At 39.4% G+C, this 19040-nt stretch overlaps 1 protein-coding gene across 1 annotated transcript in view; it reads left to right on the forward strand.

Annotated features, from left to right (window-relative positions):
* The window catches only part of LOC137622282 (protein numb-like), a gene marked incomplete at its 5' end in the record, with an annotated part of 41047 nt that extends 31139 nt beyond the window's left edge, over positions 1 to 9908 (forward strand). Inside the window, 1 exon segment of the mRNA XM_068352839.1 lies at positions 588 to 9908. Within this exon segment, the coding sequence (XP_068208940.1) occupies positions 588 to 912 (325 nt within the window).
* Between the last annotated feature and the right edge of the window lie 9132 nt (positions 9909 to 19040).

Here is a 19040-nt window from a genome sequence, read left to right on the forward strand (position 1 = left end):
TTGGAGTATTTACAAGAATAATCAGTAAACAGAATTAATTATAGTTAAGTGTACGTAGATAAACAAGTGGTATTGTTTTTTAACACCATATGTTACAAATAAACATTGTAGTGATTAAAATTAATCCGGCGTAGGTCCTTGTATACCATCAAGCATATGTTGATGTTTAATGGAATGTACATAAATAGTTTGTTGTTAATTGTGATTATGCAAGTATATAATTATCAGTAAATAATATTTCTGGGAAATTCTGTTGTTTTATCATGTTACTGATAAATTCTAAAAACTGTTGCTGCAATGTAGATATTAATTTTTAAAGAACAGAGGCAACAGAATTTTTCCCATCTATTACATATTACAGGATAGAACTGTATTTGAATCTATTGGAAATCTGCTATAATTTTAATTCTTTCATAGAAGAGAATCCAACCAAATCACCATTGATATGAAACTTTCTAATGCCACATAGACTATGTGCATACTTTGTAAATCAATTAGTGTTCGACTTTAGTTTCTAATTACTGTGTATGACAATTTAAGTGAAGGCTGTGATATTACCTCTACATTGTGATTTAATTATTTCGTAGAAATCAAGAAGGAAATAATGCAGTTCTTAATCGTCGCAACCCCCCTCTGAGTCAGCTGAGATCGTCGTCTTTAGGGGCTACGCCAAATGCATCCTCTAATCATGCTCCTACATGCAATACAAGGGATCCAATGAGTTCCTCTTGGACAACGTCAAACGGAACCGGGGGCTCTGGGACAGCCAATTTAATAGGTGGAACGACAACATCTACGGGACCGGGTGACCCATTCGATGCCGAATGGGCAGCACTTGCCACACGGAATGCAAACCCAAATAATCCTTTCCTGCCAAATACTGTCACTAAGGCATTTGAGGTACAAATGTGAATGTAAGGATTATAGAGATTTTAAGGTATTACAAAAGTTGAAGTTTATTTGTATATGTTTGATATGATCAAAATGACTCACTGTACTTATTTTGCAAAATGTGATTGTTAACAGTACATCATATATAAGGTTTTTAATGATTTTATCTAAGACTCATTTTAATGGTGCATAAGTGGTCTCTCCTATTTACTGCTCGAAAGAAGAAGGCAATACAGTAGTTGTTTAGGTGAAGGAAAGGTAAATATTGCTGCATGAATAAGGCAGGTGTATATTTTCTTAAAAAGAATAGATATTTATATATGTGCATTTTATGGCCTTATGCCTAATTTCATGCATTATAAGACTAGCAGCTTGGAAATGTTGATGTTACAGAATTGTTGAGGAAATTGACAGAATTAAAAAAGTTTATTGTTGCTGTACTTAAAGTTTAGGAGACTGAACTATGTTCAGGAAGGATAATGTGCTAGCAAATGCATATTTATATTTTTTACTGTACTTAAGACTGCAGAAATTTTTTTCTGAAATTTTAAATGATGATGCTAACAAACAAAAGATGTACTTATATGTATTGATAACCTTAGGAAGTAATCTTCATCAGTTTACTCACATGAAAATAATTCAATTGATGTTCATATTCATAGTATTTGCACACAGGTTATGAGTAAGTTATAGTTGTGTGATGTGCTACATTGCATATTACGTAGAGGTGTGCATGGAAGTATATATAATATATGTATAAGATATAGAAATATATGTAATGGCATATATTTTATATGTATCTTTTATATATATGTGTATGTTTGTGTGTATGTATGTATATAGTATATCATATCATATATATATATATATATACATTTGCAGTATCATATTGGTAATGCAAATATTCAAGTGTTATTTTAAGAATGTCTTTTGCTGGGTTTATAGTAATGAGAATTTTTTTAAAATTATATTTTTATTTTCTTTTTAAATAGTAATGTCAGAATACTACTGTAAGTTTGTGACCAGAAAATCTGGTAATGCTGTGGTCCTCTTATGGCGATTGTGCAAATTTGTTCTTCGAAATTGTTGAAATATTTTTCTAATGTTGCTTCTCATTAAGACGCTGTTTTGTAATATAGTCTTTGGGATGGTGTGTAGCATGTTCAATCGTTGAACTGAATGGTAGTTTGTCAATTTTTCCTTGAAGTGTAGGTTTGCTTTTTCCTTCCACTTTTGTATAGGAATTGAAGGAGAATGCTCCTAAAGGTTGACGGTTGGTCTCTACTTTTGTGTCTTGCGTAGCTTTGTCCTGGTTACCCATGAAAATGCGCATCCGCGATCAACAGAAAATAACAAGCTTGTTGTTTTAATTATAGAGAAAACAAAATGAGGTAAGACCCTACTTGTTATTTTTGTTGTAGAGGCTAGCCCAAATCATTAGGATATAACTTCTTTAGTTTCTTTGTTATTCATTCCATATTGTAAGAAAAATAGCATTTATTTCATTCCAGTATGAGGAAATTGCTTGAGCTTTTTTCAGCATTCAGTTTTGTTGGATATTTTTAAAAGCCACATCATTTGTATGACTGAGTTATGAAAGTATAAAAGATTTGCAATATTTCTGTAATTATATTTTTTCTCCTTTAATACTTGGTAAGTTTTACAGTCTCTTGTTGGTTCCTTATGAAGATTTAGGATGTATGCTAGTTTAGAAAATGTATAATGGTATTGTGTATGTCAGCTGGTAGATTAATGCATATGTGCGCCATATAATTTTGTAATGCCGATTGCTTGATGCTGTGAAATCAATGTTCTTTATTTAGCTGTTGTTCTTAAGGTAAACAAATCATCTGATAGCTTTTTTTTTTTTTGTGCAGTGACAGTGTCAGAATGTTTTTCTTTCAACATGCAGAAAAGGAATTAAGGAATCAAACTTCGTCTTGTCACCATTTGGCATTCTTTTATTTCCAATATTTACATCATAATGGAAAAACTCTCAATAGATTGTAAGGTCACTCACTTGTCATCATGGACTATTATGCATTTTATATATGACTAGATTTTTTTTATCCAGGCGTAATGCAGAAATGTAACAGATAATTTTATATGGGGTGACTTACTGGACTTCATGCATTTAAGATACAAATTCTTAATGAAATGAGTCACTAATCACTGCAAGTAAAGTGGAGTGTTAATTCATTGGCAGATATTTATCTATACATTCCTGGTACAGTACTTTGTAGTAAATTGCTGCGGTCCCTCACACTTTCAACCATGTAGTAGTTCAGTCTGTCAAAAATTTCAAGCTTCACTTAACTTTATTATTGATAACCTTCAGAACAATGATATGGTCATATTTCCGGTGAATATGAATCCAAGACTAGAATCTCGTGAATTCATGGAAAAGTCAGATTTAGTAAAAAAAAATTCACAATTGCAAGAAGTATACAATATCTGACCCTCATATTCTTGATTAATCAGGTTAAATTCCAAGGACAGAATGCAGTTTCTTAAACCCGAAAGTTTTCAATGTAAAAAGATAGTTTAATCCAACCACTGAGTTAGAATTATATCAAATTACTAGTGAAAACTCGGTGTTCCATCCTTGTGCCGTAGAACACATATATCTCGGTAAATGTTCCTGCTTTGGATCAAGTAGAATACCAAGGTTAATCAAAGCCTATTGCCTTTTGTAAGTCTGATTAACAGCTCAGTACTTTATTTGATTAAGAAGTCAAAGCCTGCTTTAATTATTTGGATATTTCATTGAAGCTATGAATTATTAGAAGTTTATTATATTTGTTCAACGGACAGCCACTTTTGCTCTTCATCATTATTAAATAGTGTAACCAAATCAGAAAATTAAGTCTGAATTTGCATATGTAGTGTAAATAGTGTTATTTACAGGATTAATTTCTACATGACTAAATAGCACAGTATTCTGTGTACTAATCCAGACCAGTATACTGTATGTGATCATTCTTTATGCAAGTTTTTTTTTTTTATCTTTAACTGTTATGCTCAAATATTGAGTAAAATTTGGTTTGTTGCTGTTTATTTTTCACTGCTTTGTTTGTGCAAAGATAGAAATGTTGATAGTTATTAACACTGAGACTTGCTGGTATGATTAATCAAAATGATATCTGTGACTGAGAGGTGAAGGAATTAAGCTCGAATGACAACAAGAGGGTTAGATACCTTAAATATCTAGGATTAAACGAAACGGAAAATGGAGGTATGGACTCTAAAAGCAACCACAAAGTACAGTATGTTTAGATGAATATGAATATGAAATCCTGTGTAACTAGAGGGCCAGTGTGAAGTTTTAAGGGAAGTTTTTAAAAGAACATAATTAGACCAGAAGTGGTTCATATAGTCAAGATCAGGACAATAAAAGATACCCAAAAATGAAAAATTGAAGTGTATGGCATGAGGATGTTTTGAGAAGTTATACGGTCAGAAATTATTTGATTAGAGGAACAGCCATGAGCAGTGGAAGTAATGAAGAAGGCTCAGCAAAGAGTAGTCAGGGGGTTTGAATAATTTACGCAAAGAGAAGAGAACCGTGTGTGTAAAAGATCATGAATTTGGGGGTTGATGGACGGGGAAAGCCATATTCAGGTTTTCGAAAGGATAAAATGCGGGGAAAGAATTGAGAGAGCAAAATTCGATGGGAAGAAATGTAGGGGTCTGATAGGATGCAGCAGCCTTTTCCAGGGATGATATTTTTTAGATATTTTCAACCTTACCTTTTTCAGGGAAATTTCAAACCGTCCCCTTTTATAAGGGACATTTTCAACTACCCTTTTCCTGGGATATTTTGAACTCCATTCTATCTCAAGGGATTTTTTCAACTGTCGATTCAATGTGTGTAAATAAAAAGGCTGATCAATATATGTAAATAAAAAGGTTGATAGGAGACAGCAATCACTTATAGCAATGGGTAAAATCTGAAAACAAAGCAGTAGTAGTATCATCAGCAGCATAGTTGTAGGTGTTGTAAAGGGCATGAAATCCAAGTGAAGATTGATGAAGTATTAAAACTGATTGCATAAGTTGTGTTCTGTGTGTGGCTTGTTTGGCCAAAGCCTTTGGGTAAATGAAAAAATTACCGGGAGTTGATGTTCTTTACTCAGGGCCATTCTAAATTGTTAGGCATTTCTAGAGTATGCTATCAACACTATTACATAAATAGAAAATTTCTTGTGGTTGAACTTTTTAATAATGATAAGAAGGTAGCTTTCTGTCAAAGGTTTAGGAATATTTTTTTGTTACTACTGCATACTGTATTTCCCCATTCTCCTGAGAAATAGAATAGGTTATATTTTGATTATAGGTCTTTATTGACTGAGCAATCACTGAAAAGTTTAGACACACTGGTGGTTTTTTCATCATCTAGTGAGTTGGTGCATATATAGGTTGATACAGATAGTTAACGAGCAGTGAAGCAAAAGCGCAATACATTACATATTTTAAACCTTATGTGCAATAGCAACATCGTTGACCCAAATACTAATCGTACTTACACAGTTATGGCCTTCGAGGTTCAAAGTTAGTCATCTGCATAATGGTGTCACATATACAGATTACCGTCATGAAAGGAATACAGTAGTCCAAGTTTTGCAATTAAAATTCTGCAAGTGTTGATCTGTTGTTGGAATTGCAAGCCGATCATTTTACCAGGACTGAAATTGTTTCAATTTACTCAATAATTTCTGCATAACTTTAGTTATTAGATGTTGATTGAAGGAAAAAATATTGATCTTTTGAGAAGGCAAGTAATGATATTGATTGTTGTTCGTAATACACAAATTTGGTATTTAATTTTTAGGAAAAGTGTAGTAATTACGAATTAAGTTGCATGAAAAATTGTTGTTTAAAGCTAATTTTAATGCATGGTTATTATTGAAGAGCATAACACTAAACAAAACATAACAGAAAAGTAGATTGTCAAAAGATATTTACAAAAGAATGTTTTGCAACCGACATGAAAGTGAGTGGCTCCTTTAACTGAAATACTACAAGTGTGATTTTTTTTCAAATATGTTTTGTGAAAGCAATGTTGATAAACATAAAAATGCCACATTCCACAGTTCTGGCTTTCACAATAGAAAGTGCTTTAACCCTTTGAGATTGCAAGAGATTACAACTGTTATGGCTTACTGCTTTTGTTTGGAGAAAACCTTTTGCTAATAAAATTTTTTCCTGTTACAAATTCTAGCCTCATTTTGATGCTGAGCAATCATAAAATGTTTTGCTATTGGTTAAAATATAAAAAAAAAAATCTTATTTCTATATTTCTCTAATGTTCATATTGCTGCTTCTCCAGAAGCTATCTTTAGTCGACACTTGCCCATAAAATTTTCCCATTTTCTTTCCCCTCAGTTAATACATGCCCTTAAAAAAAGGAATAAAACCCTCTAACGGCAAGTGGTAAGAAGCCCAGAATTGCCAAGTCAGAAACCTTTTATCTCTAGTTTCTACGTCATATTGGCCGCGATCACACGTTCTCCAGATTGCTTTCGTGTTACACATTAAGAATTTAAGATGGTTTCTCTTGGCTTTCTTAGTAATTACTACTTTGAATGTACACGGGAAGTTTTTCTGGGATATCATGATCAGTGTTCCTGAAGTCTATCATGTTACGGGCAATACTATTAATTAAATAATCACTTCAGAGTATGTTTCACTTTCCATGATTTCAGGGGAAAAGCCTGGTAGGATTAGTCTGCTTGATAAAAGCGGCGACAATGATAACACGCCTCCATCTTTGGACAATGCACAATTCAGCCATCTTTAGATACTGATAAGCTTCAAAAACTCTTGGCATCTCTTGTTTCCACTTTTTAATTCAGAAGTCCAGTGAATCCTCTCTTAATAAATTGCAATTCTGGTCCTTCTCATTCCATTGCCAAACCTAGCCTAACCCCCTCTCCTAAGTTAAGTATGTTATCCATGTTTCTCGCTAGATTTGTCAGCATTTTTGCATAGGGAAAACACGCTAATTAAGAAATTCCCCTTTCAGGTTAAAATGATGTTATTGCATTTTAAATGATTTTTTTCTATTGTTAATTTTTGCACAGGAAAAGCACAGCATTGTAAACAAAATAATTTACGCAAATTAATGATGAGTTTTTAGATTTTAAACTTATTTAAATAACTGTTATTCTCAAAATGCCAGTATGCCTACGCTTGTGGGAGACAAGTCAGATTTGCCTGGCCGGTTGCTGACTATAGCAATGGGATCTACTTCTCTTGGTTACAAGGTGTTCCTTCTGTAATTTTCTGGTAGTGTCGATTAAACAGAACTTTAGAGAAAAAGCAATATGAACAGGCTGAGTATAGAAGTAAATATTTTTTATTAAAATTCTATGTTTGGTTATCTCTGTGTAAAAATTTTTTTTTTTTTTAATGATTTTTGCATTCTGAGGGGAAAAAAAGTTTAGAATGAATAGAATGAGATTTCTCTTTGAGCAGGTGTTTTATGTATCTATAGATGACATCCTTTTGAATCTCAAGATATGAACTGTTAGAGACATCATTTGAATCTCCAGGGTTAAGACTTGAGCCAGTGGCTTTATTAGTGACTTATGAGTTCTTCTTTGTAAATTTTATGTAGGCATTCACAAACATGATGAAATATTGTAGCTGCATATTTGTGTATTTGGATTCTTAGAATGCAAACTTTATATGTTGGAAAGTTGCATAACTGACAAATATTTGAGTTTTAAAAGTAATACACAAAATACTTGAAACTCAATTTTTCCAAAAATCAAAAGTTATAAAAGTTCCACTGCATTACTGTGTACAAACATGCTTTTTATGAGCTCAAAGCTGCTTTATTTTTTTTCTTAAGCAATGCTTTGTATTTTAGCTCAGACTGCGTATTCTACAAGTAGGTTCAGCCTTGTTGAATGTGACTCACAAGTTTAGAATCAGTTTAATTGAATGTGGTGCACACACAAAGTTTATAGGTAAATGCTGCACATTGTAATTGGAATGTAACTGTATTAGTATGAACAATAGCAGGGATTTTTAGCAGTTGACTTTGGTGTTTTGGTCCTTAACTAAATTCAAAATTTTGGATTTAGTTATATATGCCAAGTAATCTTTATGTGAAATGTTAGGCATAATAGATTTAGTTGAAATTAAAAAGGGGAAATGAGTACTGTCCAAAGAAATCTAAGAATCCACTATATCCAGAGTTCTGTATACAATATATTAATCCCCTTGGATAATTGTAGTGGTTCTGAAAAAAATGATTACATGTTGAAGCTGAGATTTAAACCGAAGCATTATTGTTCTCATAAGTGTAGAAGTGCAATTTTTTATACGAGCATGTAGTTTGTTCAGTGCTGCAACATTATCCTGCAAAGTCTTCAGACTAACTGCAATTTTGGAAACGATGTAGCAGTCTGTCGTCTGTCTATAAGAGCTTTGCAAAGCTTTTTTTAAGTTCTCGGCACCGGGCCATCAATGGGGAAACAGATAGATTTGTTCATTACTTCTAATTTCTTCCAGTAAATATAGTTCACTAACATTCTGAAATTGGTATTGTTTAGTTTAGATCCTGTGGCAATTGGTGTAATAAGGTATGTTTATGCTTTCAGTCCATGGTTTATTTTAAACTGGAGCAGGTTAGGTATATTTCAACATTAAAGATATAGATCATTACTTTATTTTTAAACTACAACAGTATAGTACTAGTTTTTGGGGGAACTGTCCACTTCATTGGAATTCACTGAAGTTCTGTATTTGTATATATTCCATTCTATATACCCTGTTCTTGTTATTCTGAGAGGTGTTCATTCTAATAGTTCGAAATATGGATATATAATGCTTGTCATTTTCAGAATATATTTTTATATGTTTCAATATGCTCAAAGTTTTAAATACAGTATGGTCTTTAAAATTAATTTCATGTTTTTGTTTAGTGGGACCATTGTCATGGTCATATTTTAGAGAGAGGGAGAGAAAACTACCACCTGCATCGGTGAGCCACTCAGCCAAGAGTTAATTTGCATGGAATTTGAATGCGGATGCATTTATGGTCTAAGTGTAGCTGGGTACTTGATTTTGATTTTATTAAGATTACTTATTTTATACTGTAAACTATCTGTAATTAGACGCTTCTATTTTCATGTTGGATTTGATCTAAAGTTGCAAGATGTAAATTAAGTGTTATCAAACTGTGCTATGGGTATGTTTTTTTAACGATTGATTGGTGAATGGAAAATATATTGAATAGTCCCTCTGACTTCAGGCACTTTAGCTATGGTCTCCACAAATTTAAAAAAAAAGAAAAAACCTGAGATGAGATGCTAATCTCTGCGTATAAATGAACTGTTTGCTGTTTTTTTTTTTATAATAGCACGGTCTTGTTTCCCTTTATTCCTGCTAATGATGCTACTATAAACCCAAACTGTTGTATTTATGTGCGGGTTTTGTTGTCTTTAGTAGATCACAACATTCCTTTGTTATTTCTGTGATAGATCTGGCATAACTGACCCCTATTATCTTGACTGTGTTATGTACTGTGAAGTAAGTATATAGAAAGTCTGTCGGAACCTGCATCTTACAGAAAACCCATCTTTTGTCAGGTTTAAAGTGAGTTGATAAAATGATGTAGAGACAGAAGCAAATAATTGAGGATTTTATATATTAATCAGATGCTGAAGAACATTATTGATTATGTGTAAAAAGAACTTCTTATTATGTACTCATAATTAACTCACCATATATGGTGCACTTAATATTTTATAAATATTACTAAGCCATACGATTTATCATCAAAATTTACTTTTCCGTGAAGATGTCAGTTGTTATAAGTATAGTAAGTGCAACATAGAGAATATTACATCAGGCAGATAATTAGAATTTTTAATTTCTTATCTGTTTTGTATGTATTTATTGCCAGTGACTGTAACCTCAAGTGGACATTTTGAACAGTTTTGAAAACTGTAGATACATAATTTTTGTACATAGATTTAAAGAAAAATTAATCAATGTTTCTGTGATTGAGTTTTACCTTTACTGCCTACATTTATGGTCTAGCTTTTTCGTGTTTTAGTTGAATTTATTATGAAGTCTTAATGAGAACTCTTACGGCATTTATGGTTTAGCCTTTTTATGTTTTAGTTCATAAATGAAATCTTAATGAAAAGCCCAAAAGCTTCACAAAATAATTTTTTAGTCAATGAAAAATTTTAAGGCTTCACAGAAGCCTGAATGGTTAAACAGTATGGGATATGTACCCTTGATTGCCACCTGTAATTTTGCCTGTCTTATTTCCTTAGTCATTGAATGTGTATTTTCTGATGTGTAATAGTTTTAAGAATTTGATAAATTACAAATATTTCACTATTTGGATTATAAAACTGTGCTTGCAAATATTTGCTACAAAATTGAATTATTAAGCACAGTACTTTTTACATAATCAAGCAATAGGAATTTAAAGGCTACTGAAAATACATAGGAATTGAAGCAGTTGTATGGTGGTGACCCGTAAGACTAAATTGGCAAGTTCATTCAAGTGTGTTTGTTGATTGTGAATAACAAAAACAGTTACCTTCTCTGACATATATTTGTTGTAACGTTATACAAACCATCAACCTTTAATAAAAGCATGACGTAGGCGAGGGTTAAACGGCGATTAAGCTTTTAATGCAGTAAACATAGTTGGTTGCTGGGGAGGGGGATAAGAGCCTACCTGACAGAGGAACCTAAACTTTCACTTCAGCTGCAGATGTGTACAAATGTACCCTGCTGCATCTGCCTTGGGTGTTTAATCTTCTGTGTCTTTTCCAGAGCGATTGTTATCTGTCTAGTTGTCCACCCCTAAGGCAGATGTGCATCTTTTCCCAGCTAAGGATGGCTACCATTGCAGCCATTACATGAGCAAGCCTGAGGTGGGCCCCCTTCATCATTGAAGATTTGACAAACCCCTTGCGAGGAGTGTAGGGAGTGGCCTTAGCAGAGAGTGTTTTTTCTGAAGAGGAAGAAGTCAAAGAAGTATTCATCAGCATCAAGAGGGCACACCTAAGCTGATGCCTTAAAAACTCTTTAGCTTCCCCTCCTTGAAAACAAAGATTGCTGTTTCCCCTAAGGTTTCTTCCAAGGTTAGTTTCTTTGGGGGACCCTGTCAATGGAATGGGGACTGGCATGATTTTCCAAAAGTAGTTCTGAGAAGGCAGGTGGGTGGTCCTTCCGTAGATGCAGCAATACATCACTCCTCCTCTCTCGACCTTCTCCCCCTGCTGTATCTGTGTTGACAACCTTTGCCAGGATTTGGATTTGTGTAAGCTATCTTGCGTTTATGGATCTGGAGAAAGCGTATGATAGAGTTGATAGGGAAGCAATGTGGAATGTCATGAGGTTATATGGAGTTGGTGGAAGGTTGTTGCAAGCAGTGAAAAGTTTCTACAAAGGAAGTAAAGATAGGAAATGAAGTGAGTGATTGATTTCCGGTGAGAGTGGGGCTGAGACAGGGATGTGTGATGTCGCCGTGGTTGTTCAACTTGTATGTTGATTTTGTGGTGGGAGAGGTGAATGCTCGAGTGCTGGGACGAGGATTGAAACTGGTAGACGAGAATGACCATGCATGGGAGGTAAATCAGTTGTTGTTTGCGGATGATACTGTACTGGTTGCGGACGCAAAAGAGAAGATTGGCCGATTAGTGACAGAAATTGGAAGGGTGTGTGAGTAAGAGTAAGGTTATGAGATGTACGAGAAGGGAAGGTGGTGCGAGGTTGAATGCCATGTTGAATGGAGAATTACTTGAGGAGGTGTATCAGTTTAAGTACTTGGGGTCTGTTGTTGCAGCAAATGGTGGAGTGGAAGCAGATGTACGTCAGAGAGTGAATGAAGGATGCAAAGTGTTGGGGGCAGTTAAGGGAGTAGTAAACAGAGGGTTGGGCATGAATGTATAGAGAGTTCTGTATGAGAAAGTGATTGTACCAACTGTGATGTATGGATCGTAGTTGTGGGGAATGAAAGTGACGGAGAGACAGAAATTGAATGTGTTTGAGATGAAGTGTCTAAGGAGTATGGCTGGTGTATCTTAAGTAGATAGGGTTAGAAACAAAGTAGTGAGGGTGAGAACGGGTGTAAGAAATGAGTTAGCAGCTAGAGTGGATATGAATGTGTTGAGATGGTTTGGCCATGTTGAGAGAATGGAAAATGGCTGACTGCGAGAGTTGATGGGAGAAGTACAAGAGGAAAGCCAAGGGTTGGGTGGATGGATGGAGCGAAGAAGCTCTGGGTGATAGGAGGATAGATGTGAGGGGTAAGAGAGCATGCTAGAAATAGGAATGAATGGCAAGCGCTTGTAGGCCCTGCTGCTTCCTCCGGTGCCTTGGTTGACTGCGGAGGTAGTAGCAGTAGGAGATTTAGCGTTATGAAGCTAAATCTGTGGTGGATAACGGGGGAGGGTGGGTTGTGGAACCCTAGCAGTACCAGGTGAACTCGGTTGAGTCCCTTGTCAGGCTGGGAGGAACGTAGAGAGGAGAGGTCCCCTTTTTTGTTTCATTTGTTTGATGTCAGCTACCCCCCAAAATTTGGGGAAATGCCTTGGTATATGTATGTATGTATGGCCTTCACTGGGATTGAAGGTGCCCCATCTTCTGAGAAACTTTAGGAAGTGCTAACATGTGCCAGAGCCCAGAAGTTTTCTGCTTCTTCCTTCTCTCTGGCCCCCTCTGCGGAGGTGGTGCATGATGAAGCACTCGGAAGTCTTCTGCGGCTTCCTTCTCTCCAGCTCCCCTGATGCCAAGCTTATTCATCAGGAACTTTTTCCTGTGGACGAAACCCTCCTGTAGTAACGTTGTTGTTAACAGATGAAAGTCTGTTGACTACTGTGAAGAAGGGAAAGGTGGTGATTAAGTGGCTCTGCTCTCCTTCTGCTTCCATGGTGTCGTCTGCTGCCTCTAGGAAGACAACGACAAGGTGGTTGCCAAAGCACAGCATGACTGGTTGTTCAAATTCTCGTGAGACTACAAATGATAACCATACTCAGTTTCATGGGGGAAGTAACGGTGCAACGAGACACAACCCCCAGGAAGGAAGCTCAGTGCAAGGTTCCCGGGATTGGAATCATAAGAAACTAATCACCAAGTGTTAGTGCTCATGACTCCTCTCCTACCTTGGGACACCCCTAAGATGCTTTGGTGATCAAGCGCTCTTCCAAGATAGTTATGAGGAAGAAAAGTTTAACATTTAAGAGGCTTCCAATCGTCTGGATTTGCCTGTCCATTGGAAGTAGAAGCTAGGCTCTTCTATCCCTTATGTATGTTCTTCCTGTGAGAAACTGTCACTACGAGCACGATCACCGAGACCGAATGCCACGAGCACAATAACTCGCTGGATTTCCTCGTGCTTGATCACCCTGATCATTTTAGTCACTTATCTCCACGAGCAAGATCGCATACGTCTCCCTCTTTTATGGTTAGGAAGCCTAGTACTACCCGTTCTTGCTTGTGCAGCTCAGTCTTGCTCCCCTCGAGACAGTAAGGCTAACCCCGATCACAACTTTTGTCCCCGTAAATGACGTTACTCTCAAACGTTTCCTAACAACTCTTAGGTTCACCACAATCATACTCATCCCGATCAGGTGACAAATCTTCTCGATCATCTCGTTCCACCCAGTGTTCAGGGGGAATGCAGAGAGAAAACCTTTTCTTCTTCTCGATTTCTATCAGTCGAAAGACCATTTGTGACTGTTCTTCCAAACAAGCCTTCTTTCTTTTCAGAAAATCTTCTAAGGAAGGACTGCTAGCGTTCATAGCCTATGGGTCGAATTATTCAAGGTACGATAGAGGAGACCTTGTTGCTCCAAACAGTAGGAAGTTCTATCTCCTGAGGTTTTAGGTTTTGACACGGCTGAAGCGAAGAAATCTTCCCGGAAGGAATGAGTAGCTCCTCACAATATCTCTCCTGGTTTGCAACGGGCTGCTTCTGTCTCCCAATCCAAATGCATAGCCATTGTCTTAGCACCATCCCCCTCCCAGGGAGGATAAATTTTGGAAACATTGTCACATACATGTAATGTGTAAGATCACACAAGAGTGAAGACATACAAACTTTCCGAGCATCTTCATGGTCAAGGTGACAAGTTAAACTTCTGCTGTTAGTGCTGAAGATTACTGGACTGGCTTGGTTCTAGATCCTGATCGGTTCTGTGCTAAGCTGGTGGTGATGCCATCCTCCAGGGAGGATCTCTTGGGATCCCTCAGATTCAGTTACTTCAGATCAAGGTCCTTTGCCTCCTGAGACGAGACAACCTGGAGATGAAGCCGACATTACTGAAGGTCCTGGCACTCTTTAGAAAAATAAAGAAACTTGGAGAATTCGTCTGAACTCATCGGAGCAGGCCTTACCTTCATCAACTTGCTCTATGTTGCTCCCCATGGTTCTTGCCTTAACTTCAAACTATTTTGGCCCAGGCTATCTCAGATAGACCCTTCAGATCGCAGACCTTAAAACTCACTGTGGTCTAGTCAGTCCAACAAGGTTCTCTTCTGTTACTCTCTGAACAGCGTAGAAGATAATCCTCCGAACCTTTTGCTAATTGATGATGCGAGAAGCTGACAAAGGTGTCTTTGGTGAAGGTGAAATACGACGGTATCTCTTTTTCAGCTTCCAAATCTACGGCGATGGAGTTTGTATTGATGACTAGCCTCCAGGTTCTAGGTGCATCCTGGTTTGACAATTGGGCAAGGGGGTGTGCCACTTTGCAATATTCCACCAGGGAATTCTCTCTCGAATCCCCTCCTACGGAAATGGTGCTGTTCACAGATGCATCGAAGGAGGGGTGGGCCTCACACCTGAGGGGCAGCACTGTCCTGGGACTGTGGTCCAAGGAAGAGAAGGATTTGCACAAGTAGTTGCTGGAAAAGTGAGCTGCACTTATAGCCCTGCAAGCTTTCCAACACTAATGTAGTGGCCTACATCAACAAGCAGGGAGGGAGTGTTTCGCATGACCTGTGTAAGTTGGCAAGACATACATTGGCGCATTGGACAATACTGTGGAGCTGTCAGTATGATAAATGCCAGACACGTGAAATGTATTGTTATACGCTTAGCTGCCGAGGGCAAGTAGTCCCTTCTACCAGTGGTAGCAGATAGGCTTCTTGCCCTATGGGGTTTCCCATTGAACAACTTATTTGCAACACCTGAACAAGACACTTCCAGAGTATCACTTTAATTCCAGACCAGACAAGGCAACGGCAATGAAGGATAGGTTCCAACATTCCTGTAGCAACCTGGATGCTTATGCTTTTCTGCCTGATTCATCGGGTCATGAACAGTGTTGGAGACTCCGAACGCCAGGATAACCGTGGTGGTTCCCAAGTGGGCACAAGCTGAATTGTTCACTGATCTAATGTTCCTCATCAAGGTACCGAAAAAACTACCCAGGTTGTGCAACCTCCTCTGTCAGCCCTACCTGCAGAGGTTCCACAATAATGTGGCGTCCTTTTTGTTTCACACATGTCGGTTATCCAGCATCTTCAAGCAAAATTTTTTTTTTTTTTTTTTTCTGAATTCCTGCTTAGATCATCTGCAGCAGTCTACAAGGGGAAGTGGGCCATCTTCTGCGATTGGTGTCGTCGAGGGGATATGCCCTGTTTGTGTGCCCAGACTGAGACCAGGGTGAACACCCTCGTGAACACTTGTGGAGCCGTCGACAGACTGAAGCAGAGGGTCTTGAACTGAAGGGTCTGAGAACCCCACCTTACCCTGAGGAACTTCCAGCTGGAGGGGTGTACGGGAATCTGAAAATAAGCATCCTTGAGATCCAGGGACATCATGAAATCCCCTTCTCTCAAGGCCGCCAGCACCGACTTCGGCTTGTCCATCTTGAAGGGGGTCTTCTTGATGAATTTGTTCAGAGCCGAGAGGTCGATGACTGGCCTCCAACCTCCCGTTGCTTTCTCCACCAGGAAGAGCCTGCTGTAGAAACCCGGAGAAGGCTCCTGAACGGGCTGTAGGGCTCCCTTGCTTAACATGGCTTCCACTTCTGCTTGCAGGGCTGCTCTCTTCTCCGTGCCTTTGGGCGCCGGCCGGTCCGCTCGATGTTCGGGGATCAACGGGGTCGGTTCTGACAGGAAGGGGATCCTGTATCCCTCCCTGAGGGCTGTCACCGTCCATGGATCTGCTCCGTTGTCCCGCCATGCTTGCCAATACTGTTTGGGGCATCGCCCCACCTGAGGCGTGGAAAGGTGTAGGGGGCCTCTCTCCCTATCTCCTTCAAGGGAGACGGTTGGAACGGCCTCTCCTTGACCCTGCGTACTGAGGTCTAAAGGAGGGCTGAGGTTGGGTACCACTCCTTCTGGAGGGCCGTGGGGATTGGTCCCAGGAAGAGGTGGAAGCCTCCTGCCTAGCTGGAGGCGTGGGCGGATAGGCCTCATCTGTTGGCGCTCTTCTCATCGAGGGCTGCCTTGTAACTAGTTGCCTGGGTTCGGCTGTACTCTTCAGCTTCCCGACCCCCTCTACTGTCTGCTACTGCCTGAAGGGGGAACACTGTCTCGCACCAGACAGGGGAGTTCCTCAAGATCTTTGCTTCCCTCTCGGGGACCCTACGGGGCAACCTGTTCAACACAGTGTCCCTTCTCCTCAGGACCCAGTTAGCTGTCTGGGTAAGGGACTGGAAAGTGAGGAACTCTTCCTCTTCGAGTCCTGGTCGCTAGAACTTGTCGATGAGAAAGAACCGTAGGAGGAGTAGCTGTCTGAGGAAAAGGAGCTGTCAGAGTCTTCTGGGAGTCCTTGGTATGGATACTGGGGTAGGGGGCTCCAGGAAGTCCGGCGGTAGCGTAGCTGAGGGCACCGGGGGTGAGCGGATAGCGGGACTTAAGGCAAACCATCCCTCGAACTCTTCTTCTAACCTATGGGGGACCTGAAGGGCGTCCTAGGTGCTGTCCACACAATAGAGTCGGGGTCTGAAGAACACGTGGGACGCCTTTCTTTATCCCGACCACCCCCGGAACCCGCTGAACCTGAAAAGCAATGCCACGATGTGGGGGTAGGCACTGTTTCAGGCTTCCCCCACACCGGGTCTTCACTCGAGACGGGTCCTGCGGGCACCAGGCCTTCATCTACCACTCAAACTTCCGCCACACCAGCAGACCCTCCACTCGTCTGCGTAGGCCCCCTTCACAACAGATTCCCCGACATCAGACTCATGGGGAACGGCAATGGCCCGTTTCCCCACAACGGACTTACCTCGTCCCCTACTCTGGGTAGGGAAAGGTGAAGGAGAACCTCTCTCCGAAGGCACTGAGGGTGACGTTAGGCTCGTCTTCTTAGGAGATCTCTTGGGCGCCGCCGCCTTTTTCTTGGCAAACAAAGTCCACTGCAGTTCAGGCTAGGACTCGCACTCCGGACACGTGGAGGTAGGGGTGCACTTATTCCCCGGACACGAGGAGCACAACGTGTGCGGGTCGACCTCTGGGCTAGAGAGCCAGGCTCCGCAAGACTTGCCCGCTTGGGGCCCGGGACAACGACGCTGGGATTCCATGATGGAAAACGAACACACAAGCAACACAAGAGAAAGGTGAGGAACACAACGGAAACATGTGGTGTACAAGGGATGAGGAACACAAGGAAACACGTGGGACACAAGGGATGGAGAACACAAAGGAACACCTGATACACAAGGTGATCGGACGGGATAAGTGAGAGAGCGCGGCGAGATGTTATCTACGCCACGACCAGACGCTTACTGACGATCCTAACAGCACAGCCTCACGCTGACCCCGGGTCCCCCAGGGCGAGTATCTTTCCGCCCCGGAGCGCCCCAACAAGGTAACGGAGAGAGGGGGAACTACGCAAAATTCTTGGTCGGTTAATGAGGAGATCCCAGATCCTCCTAAGAAAGTAGTTTGAGGTAAGTATTCCGTGTTGGAACAAACTAAAATTATTTCAATACTTTCTGAATTTCATTGCTGTCATCAACTGGTTGAGGCCACGTACTGTTGAATTTGGATTAAAAAAAAACCTATACACCTCTACAAAAGTGCAGTCATTGAGATAGGTAGTGCTCCCTAGCCATGCTTGGCTTCCACCTAAACTGGTGGCTCATTTATTAAGATGGGGACTCCCTTCTCAACTTCTGCATCAAATGGGATTAAATAGAATTAAAATAATTGATTGTAGAAAGAAAAAATTATTTCAATGAATCTTACACGTTCAGTGGAGTCTATTACACTAGCCTGGTATAAGGGTAGTGGTTGTACAGCCAATTATAATTTGAAAAAGGAACCTCGCGATAATTCCAAAGAGAAAAGCCCAAAGTTATAGAGCAGGTGCAGAAGCATTGGTTTTAGGATGAAATCTGAGGAAAAAGACATTGGTTCATGCTTTTAGATGTCCAAGAGAAGTGGTCAGTAATGAACAAACCTACTCTCTTTTGAAGGACACAAATTCCATAGGTTTGTGCCAGCTTGAATGAAATTTCTGGGAGTGGGAGGAAAATGCTTAATTCATCATTGTCTATATTGCATATACTAAGCAGCCCATTCCTTGATCCTCCTGAAAACTACTACCATCACTGAATCGGCAAAGTACATCTCCAAAATCTTTGCAATACTTTTCACCATCAACAAGTACTCCTTGCCTGAAAATGACACTGCCCTCAGAGATTAATAAGAAGGGTCTATAAATATATCTAGGTGGGCACAGATGACTGTAGGCTTGGGTTGGGGAATCCATCTGTCTGGTATACTGCTGGTCTTCAGTTGATATAAAGTATCTACCCTTATCTTAAATGAAGGGGATGCCTGCCTTTGCCTTTTCTAGTGCTCCCTCCACCTTTTCTCTATGGCAGCAAATGCTTGAATGAAGTTTTAGGAACTTTAGAGGCGTGAGAAATCTTTGAACTGGACATCATCATCTTGTACCTTTCTTATACAGTAGGTAAAGATTTAGGTCTCTTGTTAAGTAGTATCTTTGCCTTCTTGACACCAAAACTGGATTAACTTTGCTCTTATTCAATTTACCCTGTTCCCTTTGATGTAAATTAGGCTAGGGAAATAGCCGAGTATGGGCCCTGCTACACATACACACATCTAAGATGGGGATTACCATTGTGGCAGGTGTTGGAAGACAAATCTTTTCTCCCCACCCCTGTTCTTAAGGTAACAGTTAGAACAACTTA

The sequence above is a fragment of the Palaemon carinicauda genome, chromosome 29, assembly GCF_036898095.1.
Source record: "Palaemon carinicauda isolate YSFRI2023 chromosome 29, ASM3689809v2, whole genome shotgun sequence".
NCBI lineage: Eukaryota > Metazoa > Arthropoda > Malacostraca > Decapoda > Palaemonidae > Palaemon > Palaemon carinicauda.